General features: G+C 42.2%; 1 protein-coding gene across 3 annotated transcripts in view; it reads left to right on the forward strand.

Annotated features, from left to right (window-relative positions):
- The first annotated feature begins 385 nt into the window (after nucleotides 1–385).
- The window catches only part of PGR (progesterone receptor), a 106,784-nt gene continuing 80,828 nt past the window's right edge, over nucleotides 386–26,341 (forward strand). For all 3 annotated transcript variants that reach the window (XM_089512777.1, XM_089512779.1, XM_089512778.1), the window contains exons 1-2: nucleotides 386–2,259; nucleotides 9,980–10,131. In XM_089512777.1, the coding sequence (XP_089368903.1) occupies nucleotides 962–2,259; nucleotides 9,980–10,131 (1,450 nt within the window). In that variant the 5' untranslated portion in view covers nucleotides 386–961. The remainder of the gene's footprint in view (nucleotides 2,260–9,979; nucleotides 10,132–26,341) is intronic.

The following is a 26,341-nucleotide window of genomic DNA, read 5'->3' on the forward strand; positions in this document are numbered from 1 at the left end:
AAAGTCCTCCAAGGAAGGAGACTCCACTACACTCCGAGGAAGTGTGTTCCACTGTCGAGCAGCCCTTACTGTCAGGAGGTTCTTCCTAATGTTGAGGTGGAATTTCTTTTCCTGGAGCTTGCATCCATTGTTCCGGGTCCTGTTCTCTGGAGCAGCAGAAAACAAGTTAGCTCCCTCCTCAATATGACATCCCTTCAAGTATTGAAAGAGAGCTATCATATCCCCTCTTCACCTTCTCTTCTCCAGGCTAAACCTCCCCAGTTCCCTGATATTATCATTCTGTCTAAGCAGGAGCAGGGAAGGGAGCGGCCACTAGGGGGCGGGCCTGAGAGGCTGGGCTCGCCTTGGGGCCGCGGCGCCTGGCTGGCAGAAGGAGGTCCCGAGGCTTGGCTTGGCTGCCGCTAGTCCTTTCTTTCTCCTGCTCTGCTCACTTCGGCTGCACCTTCTTCCCTTCCAGCAGCGGCAGGTCGTCGGGTTTGGGGTGACCCTCGTGGCCGCCGCCTCCCTCTCTTTGCCTTGGAGGCTGGCATCTCTGCCTTTTGGGGGGCAGAGAGACCGAGGGGGAAACAGCCCTCCGACGGAGCTTTGTGGACCCAGACGCCTTGAGGACTAGTCCCTTTCTGGATCTTGTGCCCAAAAAGGGGGGAAGACTTTGTTGGAGGGAGCTGGGGAGAAGCACCGTCGGGGCCAAAGTGTGTGTTTGTGTTGATGTTTGTGTGTGAGAGAGAAAAGACACCTTCATTTAGGACTTTGCAGCCGCTGCTTCTTTGCTTCTAAAGGGGCCCATGGAGCTTTGGATCTGAAGCCTCGACGGCTGGAACAAGAAGCGGCTCCAAACCGTGACTCTTTCTCTTTCTAGCCTCCGGCGGGATGGCGCTGTGGGCGTCGGGGGTCTTTGCCCGAGTCTGGCATCGCCTCCGTGCCAACCTGGCTTAGCCTGGTCCCCGTCGAAGCGAGAGACATGAAGAACAAAGGAGAGGAAGCCCGGGACTCCATTGCTGCCGCTTCTGCGCCTTCTTCGTCCCTTTTGCGGCCCCTCCATCCTTCCCCTCCGGACCCTTTTTCTCGGAGGGAGGCCTTCGAAGCCATCGACCTCTCCCTCGACGGCATCTTGGGCCCCAAAAACATCGAGGAGGACGGAGAAGAAGAGGAAGAAGAAGAGGAGGAGGAGGAGGAGGAAGACTTAGAAGAAGCCAAAGAGGACGAAAGCGACCCCGACGTCGCGGCCCGTTCCTCGCCGGACAAAGATGCCCTGGACCGGGTCCTGGAGACTTTCTTGGCCCCGAGAGCCAGCTCCGAGGAGAGCCCCCCGCCCTCCTCGACGTGGCCCTTTTTCGCCGCAGAAATGCTTCCCAGCGCGGCGGCGGCGGCGGCGGCTTCTGCTGCTGCTTCTTCTCCTCCGAAGGGCCCCCGAGGCAAGGCCTTCTTCTCCTCGACGGCGACGGAGCCCAGACCCAGCCGCCCGCAAGGCTCCGGGCCCGAGCTGCTCAACGTGCCCATCCTGCCCCTCAACCCGGCTTACTTAGCCGCCCGGACTCGGCAGCTGCTGGACGGCGAGGAGAACCCCGACAGGGCCAGGGCTTTGGCGGGGGACCCCCCGGGACACCTGGCCGCCCTGGCCTCCCCTCCTCCGCCTCCGCCTCCGTCCTGCAGCCTCCAGGACCTGGCCTCCTACATGTACTCCTCCTCCTCTTCCTCGCCGGCCCCGGCCTCCTTCCTCTACGGCGCCGTCGGGGGGGAAGCCCAGCAACAAGGCCTTGCCTTCAAAATCAAGGAAGAGGGGACCCTGGCAGCCAAGGCCGGGCCCGACTTCCCTGCTGCCGCCGCCTCCGCCGCCTACTTGGCCGCCAAGCCTTCGCCCTCGGGGCTGCCCGGCCCGGGAGGGGAGTACGGCCCCAAAGGCAGCCTCGGGGCTAGCGCTCAGGAGGCCCCCTCGGCTCCCTCCTCCTCCTCCTCCTCTTCGCTGGAGTCCATCCTCTACAAAGCCGAGGCGGCGGCGGCTGCTTCTGCTTCTGCTGCTGCTTCTGCTTCTTACGGAGGAGCAGCATCAGCGCCTAGTTGCAAAGCCCCGTCGAGCTGCCTGGGGCAAAGGGAGCCCGGCTGCCTCAGCTTGCCCTCCTCCTCCTCCTCCTCCTCCTCGGCCCACCAGGCCCTCCTCTACCAGCCCTCCCTGGCCTTCCCGGGCCCGCAGCCTTCGCTGGCCAGCCTCAAAGACGGCCTGCCTCCTCCGTTCTACTCGCCCTACTTGAGCTACTTCAGGTAGGGAAAAGAGGGAGACAGAGTGGAAGAAGGGCGACTGTGGCAGCAGCCCCTTTGAGACTCGCTAAAGAAAGGAATCCAAAGATATAGCCCTGTCAGTCTCTTGTAGCTCCTTGCTAAAAGAAAGGAAGTTGGCAGCAGGAGCTTTCCTACTAGACTTCAGTCCACTTCCTCAGATGCATTTGCTTCCACTCCACCAAACACATCTGAGGAAGTAGACTTTCGTCTGCAAAAGCACATGCTGCCAACTTTCTTTCTTTCTTTCACTACGTAGAGAGCTCTTGTAGCACCTTTGAGACTCACTGAAAGAAAGAAGTTGGCAGCATGAACTTTGGTAGATTTAAGCATACTTCCTCAGATGTATTTGGTGGAGTGGAAGCCAGGGACAGACATATATAGGCCATTGGTATGTGAGGATGTCAGTACAAATTACAAGGCCTTGACATCTTCATATACCAGTGGCATATACTGTCTAGACCTGTACCTGGCTTCCACTCCACCAAATGCATCTAAGGAAGTAGACTTTCAACTACAAAAGTGCATGCTGCCAGTTTCTTTCTTTCAGTTAGGCTGAAAGGTGCTGCGAGATCTCTGATTCCAACATGGCTATGTCTTTGAATTTGACAACTGTTGTTGTGTGCCTTCAAGTCTTCTCCTCTGATAGCAACCCTCCTTCCCTCTTGGCTTCTTGGCTATATCAGGTAGGAGGGGTCCTTCACACCCACCACCCAAAAGCACTCAGCCTCTTCCTACTTGTGAAATAGTTTGAAGAGGGGTGTGTGCCTTCTGACACCAACCCTCCTTCCTCCTTTTAAATAGTTTAAATAAGTGTTAGCTCACGTTATTGTTGTTGTGTCTTCAAGTCATTTCTGACTTGTGGCAACCCTGTCATGGGTCTTTTGCCTGTATCAGGTAGGAGGGGTCCTTCACGTTGTTGTTGTGTGCCTTCAGGTCCTTTCTGACTGATGGCGACACTAAAGTGATGAAACTATCATGGGGTTTTCTTGCCAAGATTTGTTCAGGGGAGGTTGGCCATTGCCCTGGACATCCACTGAGGCTGAGAGTGTGTGATTTGCCCAGGATCATCCAGTGGGTTGGTCTCCAGAGAGACCCAGTCAAACCACTAGCTGAAACCTCTGGCTCTTGCACGTCCCAGACTCCCCACCCAAAAGAGCTTGAATCCTCTAAGACCCACCCTCCTTCACCCTTTTAAATCACTTAAATAAGTGTCAACTGTTGTTGTTGTGTGCCTGCAATATCCTGGGAGTTTCTTGGTAAGTTTTTTCAGAGGGGGTTGGCCTTTGCCATCCTCTGAGGCTGAGAGGGTGTGACTTGCCCAGGGTCACCCGGGGATTTCCATGGCCAAGCTAGGAGTCAAACCCTGGTCTCTAGCGTCGTAGTCCAACACTCAAACAGCTAACCACACTGCCTCTTAATGCAAGGTTCCTTCAGAGTGGGTTTGCTGTTGCCATCACCATCCTCTGAGGCTGAGAGAATGTGACTTGCCCAAGGTTACCCAATAGGTTTCCATGGCTGAGCTGGGAATCAAACCCTGGTCTCGAGTCATAGTCCAGCACTCAAACCACTACACCACACTGGCTTCTGTGGCAAGGTTTTTTCAGAGGTGGCCATCCCCTGACACTAAGAGAGTGTGACTTGCCTGTGGTCACCCAGTGGGTTTCTGTGGCTGAGCTGGGATTTGAACCCTGCTCTCCAGAGTCATAGTCCAGCATTCAGATGCCTACATCATGCTGATTCTCATGAACTCATAATTTCTCCCCTGTTGCTTCATTCTGCAATTCTGTCTCCACTTACCTGGAAGTAAGTGCCTTTAAACCCAACGGAAGCTTTACTTCTGAGTAGGTTGTCAGTGCTTGAATTATTACGCAGGGGAGATGTGTGCATCCACGGATGAGCAGATGGGTGCTAAATGGAGTCTGCAAGCTCCACCCTGGACTCCCCTTCAATTTTCAATGCCTCCCCCCCCCCCCAATTTTCCAAAAATAGAACCAAAGGGGCTGTCTTGAAAGGCCTCATCCCCCCAAAAAAGATAATTTGAGAACTGACTTCATTGTTGCCTTTTCCCCAATTCAGATAAAAATGTAAAACAAATACTAAATATCAGGTTTAATAGATCCCCTCCACTTCTTTAGGGCTGGGTGACCCAATTCTTTAGGGCTGGATGACCCAATTCCTACACTGCATAAAAATGTAGAGATAATAAAAATGTTTATTACTTATCGCTTAATAAAAATATGCCCTTAATTGAACCTCTGTGTTTAAAAATTGTGTTTGCCACCCGCTCACAACAACATGGGACCATGTTGGCTTTGACTTATGGAAACCTTGTAGTTTAAATACCCTCAAGGCAGCGGATCTCATCTGATCTTGGAAGCTAAGTGGGGTCAGCTCTGGTGAATATGTGGACGGGAGGCCACCAACACATACTAGGTCCTGTAGGCTGTATTTCAAAGGAAGGAACTGGCAAAAACCCACCTCTGAGTATTCCTTGCTGAAGAAAACCCTATGAAATTAATGGGGTGGCCATAAGTCGACAGGTCCCTTGAAAGCACAATGTACACATACAGTCAATACTGCTACTGCTACTCTGCTAGCAAGATGGTCTTTGGGGTCTTGAGTTTGGGTTACAGGCCCTCTCAGCTGGATCCCTTTTGACTGGAGATGCCAGGGTTAATCCACTGATGAAGTGATCCTTCCCACCATTTTTGGATCCACTGTGTATTTTATTTTCCATTTAGTGAAGTGTGACCTACAGGGGAATCAAGAAGCATATTATCATGCCCCATAATGGTTGTGTCATTTAAACCGTTGAAGGCTGTTGTCCTAAATTGATAACAAATATGGATTAAGCCCTTGTTGAAGGAGTGGGACTTGCTTGCTTCTGAGTAAACAAGTTCAAACTTGCCATGTGAATGATTAAATATAAAGATAGGACACACTTTCCTAACAGCTGTAACAAGTGGTAGCTATTATCCCTTTTTATACCGTGTGGCACTTTCAGCATTCAGGGTGGCAACCTGGATTGTTACTAACGCATTATCTACTTAGCCTATATTAGAGACCTTTTAAAAAACACGCACACATTATTGCCTCCAAAACGATTCTGCTTTAGAAATTCAAACACAGGTTTTTGAAAGAGGAGGTTCTTAAAAGCTGGGGTGGCATGATGGTGAAGGTGTTGGACTATTACTGGGGAAACCTGAGTTCAAATTTTTGTTCAGTCGTGGTGTTTTCTGGGTGACTTTGGATCAATTATCACCTGTCGGCATCCTTATCTACCTCACAAGGTTGTTGTGAGAAGAAATTCAGGTGGAGGTAAACTGTACATTGAGTGTGGAGGAAGGTTAGGGATAGAAATAAACCAAATAAAAAATATCTGTTCCAAAATTGCACTTTTAATCTGTGCTAATAGCTTGGCTCTGTATATATTATGAATTTACTTGGGAGTAAGTTCACTATGTTCAAAGGGGCTTATGACAAGTGAATTTCATATTGTAGCCTATGCTCTTTATTGCATTTTTTCAGAGATACCATAATATGAACAATCCATAAAAAATACATGGTATGAACATCTGTATTTCTCCAACCTTCCACCCCATGCTTAAAGCAGTAGTAACGCTCTCCAGGTTGTGCCCCCCTCCAAGTTTAACTTGTAATAGGAGTAAGTCCCTCAAAAGTGCAGAATTTTAGAAGCCCAGTTATTGGTTAAAATGCATCACTGTGTCATAGATGCAAAGCCTTCCAAAAAGGTCTGCATGGCACTCCCACAAAACTGTGGAAAACATCAATTGAAAATGTATTTTTCTCTGCCAAACAAATAATAGAATCATAGATGAATGTGTGCTTTTCAGAATCAATATTGTTAAGGATCATTTAAAAGTTAGTACAACATATGTTCTAGCATAATTATTAGACTCAGTCAGGAAAAAATGAAACAGCAGATACACTGTATAGGCAGAAATATTATGTGTATCATATGCAAAGTGATCTTGTACAAAGGGATCTGGTAGGACCTTTGAGACTAACTGAGCAGATGATATTGTACCATAAACTTTTGCAGGCTTGATCTACTTCCTTAGATATATGTATGCACCAGAGTTAGGTATACACTGGATGTTAATCCTGTGTGGAAAGTTAGGTACTCTTGTACTTCTTAATTGTAGAGAATATAATATTAAAGGTCTATATAAGTGGAGATTGAGCCATAAAGTTATAAGAAGGTATCAAAACTTGTTCGAAATCAGTATGCAATAAATAAATGCTTTTCAGAATCCAAATCCCAGCCTTCTGGTCTGTTATAATTCAGAGAAATGCTTTTAAAGTTTTTTCCACATTGCAGAAATAATTGAGGTTGACACCAACTGCTATGGCTCCATGCTATGGAATTCTGGGATCTTTGTTTTTGTGAGACATTTAGCCATCTCTGTCAGAGTGCCACAACAGACTACCATTCCCAGAATCTCATAGCATGGATTGCTGCCAGTTAAAGTGGTGTCAGCCTGGATTATTTCTGCAGAGCAGATGCAGCCCCAGTAATAATCTATCAGAACTTCATTTGTCTGGGGCTTCTTGATGACATTAATTGTACATCACTGATAGAAGAAAACTCCTGCAAAATGACAGATCTGCCCAGCCTGTTATGGGATAGGGAAAGGATTTGTGTTCATTTTTCAGCAGTAAGATTTCTCTTGCCAACCTGCCATGTTGTGCTGTGTTTACCTGGTGAGATCAGATCAGAAAGATGTTATATAGACAACAGTTTATTGTGATAATAAATAATAATATTTATTATTTGTGATATTTATTATTATGTGGCAGTTGAGGTTGCATGCTTCAGGCCTCTCTTCTGTTGCGTCCAATTGAGCTTTTGATTAAGTCCAGCTTGTCATTTCCTTAGACCTTGACAGGTAGTGATTAAGTTTAATTATTTAATTTGAAATGAACCAAGTTGAAATTAGGGGTTAAAAAAACTGGCTTGTTTTAACAAATTGTAGCTAAAATTAAAGCTAGTTTAGGGTTATGCGGTGCTAATGGGCAGGGAACCGTCTAATTAAAAATAATAATTGTAAGCTGCTCTGATAACCTTTAGGGCTGAAGGGCAGGGTATAAATACCACAAATAAATAAATAAATGAAGTAGGTTAATTGGAATGAAAGGGAGGAAAAATACAAATCCGATGCATGTTGCAGTTTGTTCTTTTCGTGATAAAACATGGTTTGTTGGGATCTCTGAACTGGTCCAATTCTCCCTTATTAAATTATTCTGTTTAGCTAATGGCATGGACTAATCCATGTGGGAAGATTTTTAATTGGCAGGTAGTGAAGTTTACACACACCTATTTTGAGGCTTGTGGTAAACACAGAAAGCTGGCTGGAAAATTCAAGTTGGAAACTTAGACTGCTGGTGGTGGTGGTGGTGGTGGTGGTGGTGGAATAACCTGTCCTATCTCATCACTGGAAGGAAGAAAAGCATGGCAACTTTGAATAGGAATACTCCTGCCAAGTGATGAGAGACATGCTGCAACATATATGTGTGTGTGGGTGTGTATTGCTAGTCTCACTGTAAATAATACCATGTAGTTTTTATGAATATGAAAGACTTTAAAAGACTTTCAGACTGTTAGAACAATTTGGATCAAGGTTATAGAGCAAACTGTTCGCAAACCATTTTACTCCAATTTTGGAAAAACTCAGACTCAGAAATGTAATTCAGAGACCAAGAAAGGTAGTAGCACAAACAGTAAATTCATGCTGTTCTGTAGGAGAGAAATAGAAGTGTGAGCACTGAGTCCTATTTCTCTCCTCTGCTGCCTTATACACACATTACAGATGAGATTTCACAAGTGTAGGTCTTTGAAATGGAAAAAAAAAGAAATCCACCAGATTTGTTTTTGACTGGGTCAGCTCAGTTTGCATGGAGAGGTTTAATTGTGGTTGCACAATCCATAGTTCTCCTGCAACTATGGGTTAACCCACTCATTGCAATGGTTGGAACAGAGCTCTGCATCTTGCAAATGAATACATACACTGTAATTGTATTTGCTTGCTTCAGTCAGATGGAAAGGAAAGCTCTTTGAAGAAAGATTAGCTGTGACTACAGGTTTTGTTGTTACAGTCAGCCTTCCATATCCACAGATTCTTTATCCATGGACTGAAAATATTAAAAATATAAGTTTCAAAAAGCAAACCTTAATTTTGCCATTTGATATAAGGGATATAATTTTACTACACCATTGTACTTAATGGGACATGAGCATCCATGGATTTTGGTATTCATGGCAGTTCCTGGAACTAAACCCCAGCAGATACCAAGGGCTCACTGTAGTTGCTTTCAAGTCAGCTCTTACTTATGGTGACCATGAAAAAAGATTTTCTTGTTCAGATTTATTTCGAGGAGGTTTGCTTTGTCTTCCATTTAGGTTGAGAGAGTTTACATGCTGAAAGTCACCCAATGGGAAACCCTTAGTGTTTCTGTAAGTCTGTAATGATTTGAAGGCACACAACAACAACAACAACTCCTCTCAAAGTTTTGGTTCGACACTAAACCACTGTGCCACATTGTCTCTCAGTAGTTCTGGTTTTTTCGCCTGTAATCTTTTCCATGTTACTCTCTTGCATGCTGAAACTATTCATCAAGTTAGGTTTTGTTTGTGAAATTGATGATACTGAGGACTAGTTGCCCAAAGAAAAAGATTTTCAAATTTAACAAGTGTCTAGCGTAAACACTTTCTTTTTCTAGGAGGTTTAGTAAAATGTAGAGCCATAATTTTTGAGACATCATCAGACCTCTTTCTTTAAATATCTAAAGATGATGCAGAGAAGAAGAGCCTGATTTTTTTAAAGCAAATGTTAGTGTAAATGAAGGTTACTAATAGCCTTCTCCATCAGAGAGCTCTTGTGCCACAATAAACTACAATTCCCAGGATTCCCTAGCACTGAGCCAGGACAGTTAAAGAAGTCTTGAACTGGATAGTTTCTGCAGTGTGTTTTGGACCTAAATCCTCCCACCATCAGCTTTTGGATTCTGTAGTTTACCCTCACCTGCCATCACTGCTTCAGTACTTTTTTCTCAGTTAGACTCACTCTGATGTCAAAACCTACCTGAGTAAAATGTGAGGTGGAGGATAGACTGCAGAGGTAACCTATAATAGGTTTCATTTTTAAATTTGGACCTCCCACACATTGTACATTTTTGAAGGTGGTATCTCTTCAGTCCTGGTTCTTAAGCATCAGAGATCTGACTGGCATTCAAGCCATGTTGAACAGTTTTACAAGAGGATTGGTGCAGGTTTTCCTCAGCTTTATTTTTGAGGTAGTCAAGTGTCTACCTGTAGTAAAGTTTAGTAGGTTTGTTTTTTCCATTCTGTTCACATTGTCCTCAGTTATAATAATAATAATAATAATAATAATAATAATAATAATAACAACAACAACAATAATTTATTTATGTTTCCCCGCCTCTCCCGGTGGATCGAAGCGGGGTTACAGACTAAATAATAGCACACAATGCTTACATAAAAATTCAATTAAAAACAGCTAAAAACAATAAAATATCCAACATCAGACAATAGCATCAACAAGCAAGACAGGGATCATACACAGACAGGGGCATATCATTCATATTATATCAGGGGGGTATTCATATCAGGTGGGGTATGCTTGGCTAAAAATGCCTTTTCTCTTGGTCTTCCTTTGTTTAGGTCTGATATGGAAGCTGGCCAGAGCCCCCAGTATGCTTTTGAATCATTGCCTCAGAAGATCTGTCTCATCTGTGGTGATGAAGCTTCAGGATGTCACTATGGAGTCCTCACTTGTGGGAGCTGCAAGGTTTTCTTCAAGAGAGCAATGGAAGGTACTGTTCAAGGGCTTTTCTTGCATTCTAATTTTCAGCAGAGTTCTTCACCATTTGTGAGTTATACTGATCACAAGGCTCACTCTTAGAAGAGGCTTTCCCTCTTAGGCTGCTGCCACACTGCAGAAATAAAGCAGTTTGATACCATTTTAACTTCCATGGGTCAATGCTATAGAATTCTGGAATTTGTAGATCGGTGGGGCACTGGAATTTTCTCACAGGGAAGGCTAAATATCTCACAAAATTACGAATCCCAGATTTCCATAACATTAAGTTGTGACATTTATAGTGGTGTCAAACTGCCTTTTTTCTGCAGTGTGGCAGCAGCCATAGAGATAAATCCCTTTTAAGATGGTGCCTGCCCTAGTTGATGTGTACAGGTAATTCAAAAACATAACCTCTGTTTCTTTTCCCACAAATGTTGGCCAGAATCCAAAAAGATGGCTCTTTGGACAGATCTGTTTTTATTAGCAGAATCAAGGCTTGAAACTGTGGCCCCAGCACAGTTGGGATATAAATTAATTAAATAATTGCCTGTTGCAGCAGACCAGAAAAGCCTTCTTTTACAGGTTTTTGCATGACATAGAAGCCACTGAAGGGAAGGCAGTTCTGTCTCACTGGTGATTGATGAGGTTTATTTTAGGCCACTGTATTTGCCTATATGCAAATTTATTTTTGCATATGTTTTTGGCTGACTACTGACACTTTCCTGTGATGTCTAGGAAAAGATTTGGTTAATTGGCCTGCTGTATCATCCTTTGAAATGATCCAGGAGCTAGGGGGAAATGTATGGAGAGAAAATGAGCATAGGTTTGTACAGAGTACATGCTTGGCATAAAGAAGGTCAAGGGTTCAGTCTTTGGCATCTCTGGTTATGAAGATCAGGTAGCAAGTGGTGGAAAAGATCATTATTGGAATCCCTCAAGAGATGTTGCAAGTTATAGTAGACAAAAACACATAGATCAGTACAATGATCTTCAGCTATTCCAAATGGGTAGGATTTTTATCCAGGGCTATGTATGCCCCTTGCTTTAGAAGTAGAACATTCTTCCTAGGAATGCTCCTAAATGCTGTGTGAACAAAATTTGATGTTAGTATGTGAATACATTATGCACATTGAAGGAATATGGACAATGGACAGAACTGTATTTACATAATTTGATTTTGTTGCTCAGAGCATGGAAAAGAGTAATGAGAGATGCTTTAACCTCACCACAGTGACATGTTTGGTTAAATATTGCTTAATAACTACTGTTATGCTTATTTATGTGCAGAAGACCAGCATAAGATGGATGGATTTTGTTTATTTTTTGGCCTTCTTGACAATTCAGCCATGGTTTTGTTTTCAGTGTCTTCATGGACACTGAATAACCATTTCAGAAAATACATTGTTCTTCTTCACTAGTTCAAATGTTCTGTGATAAGTGCCTATTATAATTCTGTGTGAGTTTCCCCCAGAGAACTGTTCAGGTTATTGAAAAATGAAGTTGAAGCATATCATACATGAGACTGTACACTTTTATAATGCTTGCATAAAACAGTATCCAGTGTCCCGGCTGGCATAAGACAATACCCAGTTTGTGAACTCTTCATTTATGATAAAGTGTTTATTTTTTAAGTTACCATAAGATTATCATCTGTTTTCTGCTGTAACATAAACTAACACAACCGTCCCCTTTAGAAAGAGCTATAATGTGGAACCTGTCTTGTACTATAAGGTTATTGGCTGCTTTCTCCTCTTTACTAATCTGTTTTAGTGCATTGTGGATGAGAGTGCTTAGGCTTACATGGTTTCCTCTTCTTTCTGCTCTGTGGCAAGAAAAGGGGTCTGGAAGTTTTCACTTATGCTTTTAATTAATGACAACTGCAGAATTAATGCAGTTTGACACCGCTTTAACTGCCATGGCTCAATGCTATGGAATTTTGGGATTTGTAGTGTTGTGAGATATTTAGCACTGTCAGACAACAATCTACAAATCCCAGGATTCCATAGGAAGAATCCATGCCAGTTAAAGCCATATCAAACTGCATTAATTCTGCAGTGTGGCAGCAGTCTGAGTCATTTAACAGGAACTTAACATTAACCGCTTGAGGCTGATGTCAGTAGGATAGTGAATCTGCGCTGAGTTTGAAACTAAAGTTTTAAAGGAGTTACCCAGGCTGGTGAGTTGTATTACCAGGATTCAGTACGGTGGATAACTCCTTTAAAGTTCATACTAAAGTCTGGAGGAGATTCATGCCCCATTCATGGAAGCTACCATCTGCCATTGACATTAACTATGATTAATTTAAACAAGCCAGCTTGGGAAATCATGGTTTGACGTCGATTTGTTTTATACTAAATGCAGTTAATGTTAGCCACAGTTAGTTCCCCCAGATGGCATGGCAAACTGTGAATGAAAAATACAACTCTTCCAGTGTCTTCCTCACAGCTGTATAGGAGGAAGAGAGAAATGAATGAATGTGGGGCTTGCTACATCTCAGTCTTGCTTGTGTAAATATTGACCCTATGCATAATTTGTGTCTGCAACTGTTGAACATATTTGATTTTAAAGTAAAGAAGAAAAATGCAAAATACGTAGGAGTAGATTTTACACAATTATCTTATAAAAATCAAATATTTTTCTTTCAGTATCACTGTATTGGCCTAAACATATGCTGAAAAAAATGTTTTCAGCTGTTTCTTTTGAATGATTTCTGTTTACCAAATGTTGCTCAGTTTCCAGTGAGAATCAAAGAAAGTAATTCAGATAACATTGCTGCAAAATATCCCTCTGATCTATGTCATTGTTTTCCTCCTCTTTTTTTTTTAAAGGTATAGTTGGCACTGTCAACCAAGTTGTGTATTTTCCCAGGGAAATATGCTGACACCATTACTTTAACAGGTTTTCAAGTCAAAACCTTTCTAATACAGAGAAATGCTGGGAATGAAATGTTATTGACAGCTAAGTCAAGGGCAATAAGCCAGATGAAGTAAGGAAAGATTCATGTGTTCAATACAGAGGCATTAACACAGTCAATTGAATGCAGAATGGCCACTTTTCAGCACCTCTATCATGCTTCCCTTACTAATGGATTCTGCAATTTATTTCTAAATCATTCTGGGTGCAGTGTCACTTTTAGTGACTGGTGTGTGAAAATCTGGCCTGGTTGAAATGCATAAACAAACCATAGTTTGTTGTATTCTTGGGCCAACGTGGGGCCTGGTCTTGTGCTCTTTCCTGTTTGAGGGAAGGCGTTTTACAACTTCCATTCTGGACTAGGAGCATACCATGGTTTGCATCTAGATTATGCAAATGTTGGTTTGTTTGATATCAAACCATGTTGTATTTTAAAAATAAACTTTGAATCGACAATACTTTGCTGAGTTTTGATGCAGTAACAGGATGCTAAAGTTTCTTTTCCTTGACCAGGGGAATCTTTAAATCTTGTCCCTTTTCAGGTGGAGGGTGAGTGTTTTGAAGCCTAATCTCATGTATCTAACAATAATTACAGCAAAACTGAACCCCTGCAAAGGAAAGTACCTATAAAAATAGGGACTGATTCTGTCAAAGATAACCCCTTTTACATCTATATATAGAGAGATCTTGTAGCATCTTTGAGACTAACTGAAAGAAAGAAAGAAAGAAAGAAAGAAGTTTCTCTACATACAGATTCTACAGCTTTATATTTGAATTCTACCTTTTAAAATCCCATTGATTCAAGAATTAAGTGTGTGGACTTCACTTGGACTTGACTATGCTGATAATGCACACTTGAGGCAGTTTCTTTGTCCTGCACACATTCTATGCAAATCCCATTAAAATGAACAGGATTTACACAATCTAATTGTGTAGGGAGTTGAGGACTTTGACCTTGCACTTGGCAAATGCATATAGCACAACAGGCAGGAACACTTTTGGCAGCAGGAAAGTTAATTAAAGACTGGATGACCTAAGTGACCATGGTTGTGCAAACACATGGCTATGTAATCTATTTTATATGCTACTGGCCCTTGAATTGATTTCCTGGGTGGAAGCCGCCAAAAGACTTCAGGCTGGTGTGGTTTAATCAGTCAGTTAGTCAAAGATTTATTGTTTATCCAATTAGGTTATTAGAGGATTGTTATGGTAGATTTTGAGGATAAAGCTGACAAAAGGCATTACTTATAGACGTTAATTGAACAGACCCCCACAAATTTATGTAACATGGAAACTGAACTAATTCAGACTTGTCACTTGGGATTAAAACCAAATTCAACAAAAATAAAGAGTCATTTAAAATAATAATAATAATAATTAGTGACCTATTTGTACCCCTAAGTTGTGGATGAGTCATACGCTGAGAAACATATAACATGGCAGTGTGCAAAGACAGCAGATGGATGTTAAATTATCAACATGCTAGATACCAACTGCCACAAAATTTATAAATAGTATTTGATCAACAGATTGGTCATGATAACAATAATAGTCATTTCCATGTTCTGCCAACTGATAAATCAAAGCTATTCATGCATCTGAGGATACAAGCTTCTGTTTATTAAAGCTCATGCTACCAACTTCTCTCTTTCAAGTGCTACAAAATTCCTTTTCATACTGACTTTCGAGAGTATCATGGCTATATCTTTGAATTCTGTTCAGGGTTGTGAGTGCTTCCTTCCTTTATTTCCTTCCCTAAGATATTTTTGGACTGTGTTTTGCATATTAACTTAAAAATAAGCCTTGGTATGTTCAACAGGATCCCCATCCCCAGGATCTAAACTGGATTTCAGTTTTTATGACAGTATTTTATATTAGCACAGTGTCCAACTTTATGATTTTTATGTTGAGGTTTTTACTCAGTGAACATAGAAAGAGGACACAAGATTTCCTTTCTAGATTTAGATCTCATCCAATATTTCTTGTATTCAGTTCTTGTTATCCTTCTGTTCATCCCAGGAGCTCCCAAAACAGAAAATAAAAAGTAGACAAACAGATCAAATTGAACCTGAAATACTAAATGTACAAATAGGGCATACTACTGGAAACCAAAAAAGGTAGCTGTTCACAAATTTGGGACCTGCCTTACCAGACTTATCAATGTGATGATTCTGTTTATAGGAAAAAGAAACTAGCCTTGTGTGTTTACAGAGAATTTATTACTAATTCATAGTCATGAAATGGGAATAAATCATAATGGCTGTGATAAGAATTGCTGCCATAAAAATCCAGCAGGAATAAAATGAAGTATTAGTTCCAGTGTTGCAGTGAAAATTGGTTATGTTGTAAATTAACTATGTGCTCCCTGTCCGTTTCTGTTTCCCCAACTTTAATATTGTTGTTGTTAACATTGACGTATGGAGTTCCTATGAATGGGAGACCTCCAAGCCACCCTATCATCAACAACTCTGTTCAGGTCTTGCACACTCAGAGTCTATTCATCTGTAATGCAGCCTTTTTCTTTTCCTACTGCTTTCTACCTTAACAAGCATTGTTGTCTTTTCTAGTGAGTCATGTCTTCTCATGGTTTGTCCAGATTACTATAGTCTCAGTTTAGTCATTTTTGCTTCCAGGGAGAGTTCAGGCCTGATCTTGTCTAGTACCCATGTTTTGGTCTGTTCTGCTGTCCATGGTATTGCAGAGGAAGGGTGTTGTAGGGTGGACAAAAGGACAGACACATGTTTGGCAATAAAAAGGCCACAACTTTATTTGCATATAAGAACCTCACATGAGGTTTGGCCCGAAAGCATGAGGTCTGGATCTGACATCCACCAACCTGTGTTGGTTGATGACCTACTTGCCTGGCCTGGCCCAGGCATTCGGGATGACAGAGGGGGAACCGGCCCGACTTAGCTCACCACTTCTTCACTGCCGGCTATGCACCTGGGCGCATCTTCGCCCCATGTCACCGGGAGCGCAGAATCGATGCCGCCCCCGCACTGGCGACATCGCTAGCCCTCAGCACCCCCGGGTCCCCGGGGGACTCCCGATTCCGTGCTCCGCAGCCCCGGAAACCACGCCCTTTCAGATCCAAGACCTATGCTACTGCCCCCAACTGGAAGTTGTGACAGAGAGCAGCAACATAGGGAGAGGTGGGTGGGGAGCCCGATCAAAATGGCACCGAGGCCTGGGCCTTAATAGGCGCCTCAGCCAATGATTGACCAGGAACCGGGTTGGACCCGCCTCCTGGCCAATCAGGCCCCGGGCGCTCGGAGCCATTGCCCAATCAGGGCCGCTTCCGGCCGCAGAAGCAGCCCGGGTGCGCGGCACCTCCTTTCCGCTCCCAGAGGAGCGGTAGTCCCTGCCCCACAAGGGCAGGACAAAGGCGCCGCCGTCATGGCGGGGCCCTGCGCCTCCCTGCCACCCCAGAAGGCGACCACCCCCTCAGCAACAGGACCAGCCCGGGTGAGTCGTGTGGTCCCCTTTCTCAAAACTCTTCTCCAATGCTACATCTCAAAGGAATTGATTTTCCTCCTGTCAGCTTTCTTTACTGTCCTACTTTGAAAAGCATACATAGAAGTGGGAAATATGATGGCATGGACAATCCTAACTTTAGTATTCAATGAGATATCTTTGCACTTCAGGATCTTGTTTAGTCCTTGCATAGCTGCCCTTCCAAGTCCTAGTCTTTTTCTGACTTCTTAACTGCAGTGTCCATTTTGATTAATGGTTGAGACAAGGTATGGAAAATCAATGTCTTCATACTTTAAAGTTATGTAAATCATCTGTAGTTTTTATTAATATAATTGGGTTAATACCCATGTTGGATGTCACTGGGTCAAGACAGTATATAGGAAGTTAGTAATTGTATGGTACAAGGAAAGCTTCTTTTAATAGGTTGCTCTCTTGGTAACATTTGTATTTCCAATATATAAATTTTTGGAATGTAAATAAATTGATGGTTTCAGTCTAATTTCTCTCCTTCCACAAATATATATCTACTTTAAATTATTTGAATATATTTTCTCATTTGGGCAGGCAACATATACCAGTGTACTTACTACGGCATAGCCTCAGTACATTTCCATCTTTCATTAGCCAAAATTCAATATTAAATTACTTGCAGGAAGATGAATTCTTCCATAGCTCCTCCATAGCTATATTTCTTGCCAATCTCTCCAGCTTGCTTGTGGGTCTTTTTTGTTGTTAGAAATATCAAGCTACATTTTTGTATAGTAAGGCTGAATTCCTCAACCTAGTGCCTGCCAGATGTGTTTGACTGTGACTGGCAACCTATTGGTTCGTCCCAACTAAAATAGACCCATGCAATCAATTGTTGAACGGTGAGTCAATACATAAATGAAACGAATGGATTCATTGGGTCTGCTTCAGTCAGGACAAAAGGAGAATTTAGGTCTATGACTACCATCATCCCCAGCCAGCATAACCATTATCAACTGGTGAGGATGAGAGCATTAGTCCAACACATCTGGAAGGCACCTGGCTACACTAAGGGTTTTTGCAATGGTGTTGTTATTGTATAAGCTTCTGACAATAACTGGTTCATAAAGGGGCCTGGCATTTTCTTCTGATTAGTTGAGGTGCTTCAAGGGCCACAGGTTGCTATTGACTGTATTGCCTGGGACCCATTCACACTGCACAATTATAGAGTTATTATTCCACTTTAACTGCCATGGATCAATGCTGTGGAATCCTGGTAGTTTGGTGAAGTAGTAGAGTGCTCTGGCTGAGACTTCTACATCTCCCTCCCTAAACTGAAATAGTAAAAGCATACAATTGAGTACAAAAGTTAGAATTGTACAAGCTATTGCCTTCCCTATTACCATGTATGGGTGCAAGAGCTGGACAGTGAAGAAAGTTGATAGGAAGAAAATCAATTCAGTTGAGATTGGTGCTGTAGAAGAATACTGAGGATACCATTGACAGCCCAAAAGACAGAACAAGCCTGAAATCTTCCTGGAAGCCAAGACGATTTAGTTGAGACTGTCATACGTTGGCTATGTCTTGAAAGTACAACTCACTGGAAAAGACAATAATGCTAGGAGGGATGTAGAAGGAGGGGATGATTGCATGCTAGATGGTTGGATTCTTAGTAAGGAGGTCACAGGTATTAATTTGCAGGACCTAAGTAGAGCAGTGGAGGACAGGGAATCTTGGAGGTGTCTCATTCACAGAGTTGCCATGAGCTGGGATTGACTTGAAGGTGGTTAACAACAACAAACAACAAACTGAAAGTCACATGATCCCATAGGACAGAGCCATGACAGTTGAAGTGGAATAATAGAAATCCAGTTCTTTAGTGTCTTTAGGAGCTGAAGCTGCACTCCAGTTTTTAGGACTGGATCATGGCTTTGGTGCAACTTCCAGATTCTTAGGATGCATGCATCATTTAAACAGCATACCTCCAAAGTGACCCGAAGCAGCTTTATTTTGGCCTGTCTGTATGGGGCCTAGGAAAGCAAAATTGGAACTGGCCAGAAAAACCAAGGGACGATTAGAAGGTGAAGAGGAAGAGTCTATTCATGGAAAGGAAGGGTAAGAGAAAGAATGAAAATGGCCTAGGAAAATGCACTTGGCCAAAGCTAAAGAAGTGAGACACATTGCAGTTGACACTATGATTTTGGTAAAATCTCTTATATTCTTGAAAAATCGATAACAACAAGACTTGAGCGATAGACGATATTGGCTTCTCTTAGCTATGTGCTCTGGCAAGGACTTGAATATCTGGATTTCTTTCTTCTTGGATTCTTGCCATTTATTGCTCATACATGGTCTTTTGGCAGCCTGTATACATGCCAGGGAATAGCAGTTGGTCCTTTGGAAGAACATTTATAGATGCCAAAAAAATTATGAGCTTGGGGAGACCTGATTATGATATCTCTTGGCTGCCATTTTTCAAAAAGCTCGTATTTATTTGCTTTTCTCTCATTCTTTGCATTCATTTTATCATTTACCAAAGTTTCTTTCTTTTCTTGTGGTATATTGTCCATAACAATTGTGCAATATCCTCAGGACAGGATTGTAAATACGTTGGTTGAATAAAAATAGGTCCCATTCAGTTCAATAAAGTTTCTTTTAAGATTATAGCCTTCAATCAACAAAGGACTCACAATTAGTTGTGGTTTAAAGTGTTTTCTGTTTTTCTCAGCCACTGGCAATAATTAAATTGGCCCTTTAATTAGATGTTTCCTAAACAACTATTCTTCCCCATACCCACTCTGCTGGCCTTTTGGAAAATAGCCTTCAAACTATTTGGTTACAGTCTCATACATATTTACTTGGGAGTAAGTCACACTGAATTGAGTGGGACTTCCTTCTGAATAGACATGGGCAGAATTATGCTGATTTTATTTTCTTTGCAACCTGAGCAATCCAGCCATTTGCTTTGTCTGTTTTTAAAAACCAAGACAGGTACACTTTAGCATGAAATACAGAGATCATTCTTTATTTGTACACTTGTGGTACAGCACAAAGACTAAATGAAATTACTGTTTTAAAAAAGTTAGAATTTGGGGTAGTAGAATATTTTGTATATTGAAGTAGCTGTTAATGTTTTTGTCTGTTATAAAGTGCCATGTACACTAATAGTACAACAACAACAGCAACAACAACAATATGGTGATGAAGGGGAAATGAAATGCATTGGAATGTGCTGGCACTTTTTTGTTTGTGTAAAGTAATGATTGGTAACAACTGAGGCTTTTAAAAAACTTCACTGTAAAGCAGGTGGCCTTTTTTATGGGGGAGTGTGCAGCTGCTGAACAATAAAGCTGCATCTGCGCTGAAGAAATGGCTCAGTGCTTTGGAATTCTGGGATTTGTAGTTTGTTGTGGTACCAGAGCTCTCTGAAAAAGAGAAGGCTAAATGTCTCACAAATAGGGTAGTGAAAAATATTCAATGTTGAACCTGTAAGTGAAATACAGGGTGACATTTATATGTCCCCAGCTATTACTTGGTGCCTTCTTGGATTGTTTGTGATACTATGAAACACAAAGATGGACAACCCCATTATGGGAATCTCTGAGCAATATTTTGAGTGGATCATGGCCTTTTGTTGGAGTACTTGTATCAGCTTTGTTTTAAAATGAAAACTATCTTAATCTGTATTCAGTCTAACTGCAGAGGTGCTTGAAAGCATGCGTGTGGGTGGGAGTGTGAATTTGGTCTTTGTGAGCGGGAAATAGGAGCAATATAGAGTTCAAAGATATCTTTAAAATCTATTGAAATACCTATTTTATTTATATAATTAATATTAATGTTGTTATATTATATTATATTAATTTATTGTCTTTCTGTCAAAGCATTCTGTTTGCCATAGTATGAAACTGATGGCCTCTTTGGGAAACCTTCTTCGCCTGGATTTCTTTGTAGGTTACGTGGGCTTTGTAAAAGCAGCATGTAAAGAGCTGGACTCTTTTTCAACCTGTTGATAGTCTCCTTAGGATCAAATGACATGAGCTATGGGTTGAGGGGTAATCTGTGGCCCATGAGGTGTGTGGACCCCTGGTCATTTTTGTCTATCAAATTTGCTATCACAGCAATTGCTGTGAGATGGAGGAGGGGAAGACCTTCCCTTGAAAACAGTCTGTGCTTCATGTGTGCTGAGTTTACAAGTGGAATGCCACCCTTGGAAGACCATGGAAGCATGATTCTATTTGTAAGCAAGGTGTGTACATATCAGTGAAATCACATTCCCAAAAGCTTCTCAGGTGTGTGTGTATTTTTTTAGATTTTGGCAGTATGGATTTCATGTGCATCTAGAGCTGCCAGTGTGGCTCTTGAATGCACCTCCCACCCAAGTTATTTACCATTGAACTACCTCATTTTGTATTTATCCTAGGTCACAGAGGTCTTTAAATAGCTCCAGGGAAGGGAAATGCCTTGTGTGCATCAGCTTTCCTTATTTCTGAGGGTGAGAATTGTTGACAGCCTGAATTTTATGGATTCTGTCATTGCCAATTTCAGCAACACAATATGGTAGCGTTGAGTCCAAGATATTCATCAGCTGTAGTTTTGCAATCTATTATGTTCCTGGAAATAGTTTGAGAGTAGTACTATAGTAGATTATGTTGAAACAACAGAGATTTTTTAATGAGTTTATCCCTCTGGCTCATTGACATTCAGTATTTGAAAGGTTACCTCTCCCTGTAGTACACAGGGCAGTGTTCATAATATTTACGCCTCTCTGGATCTGTGAGGGAAATTATTTTACATGTAAGGATTTGGAGGAAGAAGGGGAATATAAACAGTCATATTCTGAGGAAGGAAAGAGTTGCATAAATTAGCAAGGCAACATACTTTGTATGTTAAAACACTGAATGCTTTTGTGAATGTGGAACTTCAGTAGGTTCAATAGGTTGTGCTAACTTTTAAATATACAGAGTTCATCAAACAAGGCAGATCGATGGGACTAGTCCTTCTTAGAGCAGACATATTGAATTCAATTAGATTTAATTTAGTCATGAGGTAGAGTTGATCCAATTAAGTCAATGAGACTTAAGTTTAGTCTGCATGAGGAACTGCACTAGAGCTTGCCATTCACCGACCCTAAGACTTAAGTGTAGAACTGCTGTTTTGTTGTTATTGTGTGCCTCCATGTCATTTTTTACTTGCGGCAACCCAAAACCTGTCATAGGGTTTTCTGGCATGTTTCTTCTCTGAGGCTGAGAAACTGTGACTAGCCCAAGGTCATCCAGTGGAGTTATTTTTGTGTGATTGAGCTGGGATTTGAACCAACAGTCTATGACAACCACACTGGCTTTCCAAAACTCCTGTAGCCTTCACTGTTTCTATTCTATGCCTACAGGAGGTCACATGGTAGCATCTGCTGTGTCCCCATAGGCAGATGCAAAAATATTATTTTATCTGCTAAAGTTTGCTGGAATCCTCCAGAGGTCTCAGCAGATGATGTAATAATCATTTTGTATCTACCTACATGAATATAACCAGATACTTATTCAGACCCCCTCACTCTCCACCAGTCAGAGAATGGCTGGAGAAGTGTTTCTACAGTAAGCTGAGAGTGGATTTTTGTTGATATAGAGGGAGAATAGAATGCTAGATGTCGCATCAACCTCCACAAGACATGTTACTAATAGGATGCCTGCCTTTGTATCCAAACCCTTTCCTCTGATCTTGATCAATCCCTTTTATCAATATTATCTGCAGATTTTGTTTCCCTTAGGCATAGAGCCATAAGCCACAGGTTCCTTAAGATCTCTGGGAGACAGTCCTTCCCCATTTATGATTTACAAATTTACTAAGCCTATAATTCAGAAAAAGGAACTGTGGGGGTGATGAAAGATATAGAAGAGTGAATGTCTGATTTTAAAAGAGCCAAGGAAAAACAACAACAACAACCCAGAACTACTTAGAGTTGATTCAGGTGTTGTTGAAAAATCCGTATACATGATGAAGCACTGCACAAGATTAACTCTGTGGCATGTTATTCAAGAATACCGAATGGCTAGTCTCCACATAGTAGGATGAAAGGCTGCTGGGTTTGTGAAGCATTGACTGGAAGGCCCACTATGTAATCAGCCTATCGTTGTGACAACCAGTTTGCAAACATCATAGCTCTTGCCTGGAGCACTGCTATGCAGAAACATTTTTCACTGTCAGTACTATCTTTAGTACTCCAGGACCAGAGCTCATCTTACCCTGTGATCCTGTTTTTTTCACATGGAGCAATTCTGACATAGCCAGGTGATCAACTTGGCTATGTCAGAATTTGTCCATGTGAAAAAAAAGTTCTGTGTAATTTTTGCAGGGGACAACCCTGTGACAGAATTTTATATCTCTGCAGAGATGTAGCTCTTTCAGTCTATTGTAGAAAAAGCAGCAAAGTATCAAAAGATTCAAAATGTATTGTTGCATAAACTGTCATGGACCAGAATCTGATAATGTAGACTAAAGTCCATGAAAGACTGTGCCACAATAAATCTATTAGTCTTTAAAAGCCATAATACTTTTTGTTATTTTGGATTGCTGTTGAATCTGACTTCTACATAGGTGTACAGTAATTTCATTTACTGCTCTCATTTCTGAAATGTCTTTTGCAAGTGGTCCATCAAAACTCCTTGTTTATTCATTTATTTCAGCAGCATTCTTCCATTTTGTAGGACTAATGCTTCCAAGATGGTTGGCTCATCAATCCTTCTTAATGTGACCTACTAGCTAAAGTATACCCGGTGTTTCCTGGCTCCATATTTAATACCCCCAAAGGGATCCGTGAGGCTTCCTATTTTCTCACGCCAATTTTTTTCCTAAAATTCAGACATCAGTAGACTTCAGAGAGTCGTCTTCCATTTTCTCATCCATTTTTAAACCTTAATATTTTAAGAATCTTAGGAGCAATACCATAGTCTTTCCTGTTGTCCTGTCATTTTTTTCCTTCCTGACAAATAAGAGCAGAAGTTATTTCTGCAGAATTCTGTTCTGTTATTATTATTGAAGCATCACAGTCTGAACTTGCGCATGATGCATCCTGTTCTCCTCAATGAGTATGGCAACCACATTCCCATTGAAAAATTATAGATTGAGTTTAAGTAGCACTTTGGATTCCTAGTACTGTTCCTATTACAAATGAATTTCTGGTTTCCAGATCTGTCTGCTACCAAAGCAGATCTCGTGTGTATGTGCCATGATTAATTTCCCCTTAATTTGTTTCATTTCTATAGTTAATCCAGTTATCTGCCAACATCAGTGTTGTGTTTGCTTAACTTTTATTGGCTGTTATTTCATTTTGATCCCCTGCTCTTACCTTTCCATTTGCACAATAGGGGCTGTGGTTTGCTTTGACAGAAGGAGTTTCATGTAAAGCACTAATATATGTTTTTGGGTGGCAGAACAATAACCTCTATTTTGGAGCTTTGCATATTATTGCTCTTGGAAACAAAAACATAGGCACTTGGCTCAGGAGTTTCCCAGCTTGGTATTCATTATGCAATCCTAGAGGGACAGAAAAAGGACCAGCCCAGCCCAGCTCTCTGCTGTACTCAGAAAGCTTAATAGTTCACTAATTTAATATTCCTGTTGGTGTTTTAAAGTGTCCTTAATTTCTTTACTTATTTAAAGCAACAGTCACTTTTTCCCTCTCCAGTGTTTCTCGTTGAGATTGTAAATCTGCACCACTGTCTCTTTTGTAACAATGAAGAGTGGACCACCTTCTTCTAGTTGTCCCTACATCTTCTTGAGAAGTAATTTGGGGGAAGTCAAACATATACACTACATAATTATAGCACTTTGATACCACTTTTACTCTTATGGAAGCATGTGGTTTGTAGTTTTGTAGTACTTAGAACTCTCTACCAGAGGGTTTTAATGCTGTAGTTTAGAGAAGTGGAATAGAGAATTCTAAATCTCTCACTATACTACAGATCCTAGGATTCCATAGGATGGAGCCATGGCATTTAAGTCCTATCAAACTCATAGAATCATAGAGTTGGAAGAGACCGCACGGGCCATCCAGTCCAACCCCCTGCCATGCAGGAAATCCAATCAAAGCATCCCCAATAGATGGCCATCTAGCTTCTGCTTAAAGACCTCCAAGGAAGGAGACTCCACTACACTCCGAGGGAGTGTGTTCCACTGTCGAACAGCCCTTACTGTCAGGAAGTTCTTCCTAATGTTGAGGTGGAATCTCTTTTCCTGCAGCTTGGATCCATTGTTCCGGGTCCTGTTCTCTGGAGCAGCAGAAAACAAGCTTGCTCCCTCCTCAATATGACATCCCTTCAAATATTTAAACAGGGCTCTCATATCACCTCTTAACCTTCTTTTCTCCAGGCTAAACATACCCAGCTCCCTAAGGCGTTCCTCACAGGGCTTGGTTTCTAGACCCTTCACCATTTTAGTCGCCCTCCTTTGGACACGCTCCAGTTTCTCAATGTCCTTTTTGAACTGTGGCGCCCAGAACTGGACACAGTATTCCAGGTGGGGCCTGACCAAAGCAGAATAGAGTGGCACTATTACTTCCCTTGATCTAGACACTATACTTCTATTGGTGCAGCCTAAAATCTCATTGGCCTTGTTAGCTGCTGCATCGCACTTTTGACTCATTCAACTTATGGTCTACTTGGACTCCTAGATCCCTTTCACATGTTGTCTCCTTAAGCCAGGTGTCCCCCAATCTATATCTGTGCATTTCATTTTTTCGCCCAAAGTGCAGTACCTTACATTTCTCCCTGTTGAATTTCATTTTGTTAGCTGTGTCCCAGCTTTCTAGTCTATTCAGGTCATTTTGAATTTTGATCCTGCCCTCTGGAGTATTAGCTATTCCTCCTAATTTGGTGTCATCTGCAAATTTGATAAGTATTCCCCCAATTTTTTCCTCCAAGTCATTGATAAAGATGATGAATAGCACTGGCCCCAGGACAGAGCCCTGTGGGACCCCACTGGTCACTTCTCTCCAGGATTAAAATTGTGCCATTGTTGAGCACCCTTTGGGTTCATCCAGTCAACCAATTACAAATCCACGTAACAGTTGCCTTGTCTAGCCCACATTTTACAAGCTTGTTTTCAAGAATATCATGGGGAACTTTGTCAAAGGCCTTACAGAAATCAAGATATATTATATCCACAGCATTCCCTTCATCAAACAAAGTGGTAACTTTATCAAAGAATGAGATAAGATTTGTCTGGCATGACTTCTTTCTCTGAAACCCATGTTGACTTTTTTTGATTATGGAATTACCTTCTAGATGTTCACAGACTCTCTTTTTAATGATCTGCTCTAGAATCTTTCCTGGAATTGATGTCAGACTAACTGGACAATAATTGTTTGGATCCTCTCTTTTCCCCTTTTTGAAGATGGAGACAACATTTGCCCTCCTCCAGTCTGCTGGGACTTCTCCTGTTCTCCAGGAGTTTTCAAATATGATAGCCAATGGCTCTGTATTACATTTGCCAGTTCTTTTAATACTCTTGGATGTAGTTCATCTGGTCCTGGAGACTTAGGTGCGTTACAGACTGCCCTAAAGCGGGCGGTCTGCCGCCGCCGCCGCCGCCATTCGCTGTGGAGGGAAGCCCCAGCGGACAGACTGCGAGGCTTCTGGCCGCAGCGAAAAAAGAGTGCCAAAATGGCGCTCCTTTTCAAAACGCGGAAGTGGCACCGTGAGGGGCGAAGCGCGCCCTCACGGTGTCACTTCCGGTGTGCCACGTCTGGACGCTGTGCGTCCAAGACGTAAAAATGGCAGCTCCCATGTGGATGGGCGCTGCCATTTAAGACGTGCTCTGCACGTGTTGGGAACGGGGCCGGTTAGGAAGGGGCAACCCTTCCTAACTCTAGGATG

The sequence above is a fragment of the Sceloporus occidentalis genome, unplaced genomic scaffold (assembly GCF_023333645.1).
Source record: "Sceloporus occidentalis isolate IW3139 unplaced genomic scaffold, rSceOcc1.0.p SCAF_2, whole genome shotgun sequence".
NCBI lineage: Eukaryota > Metazoa > Chordata > Lepidosauria > Squamata > Phrynosomatidae > Sceloporus > Sceloporus occidentalis.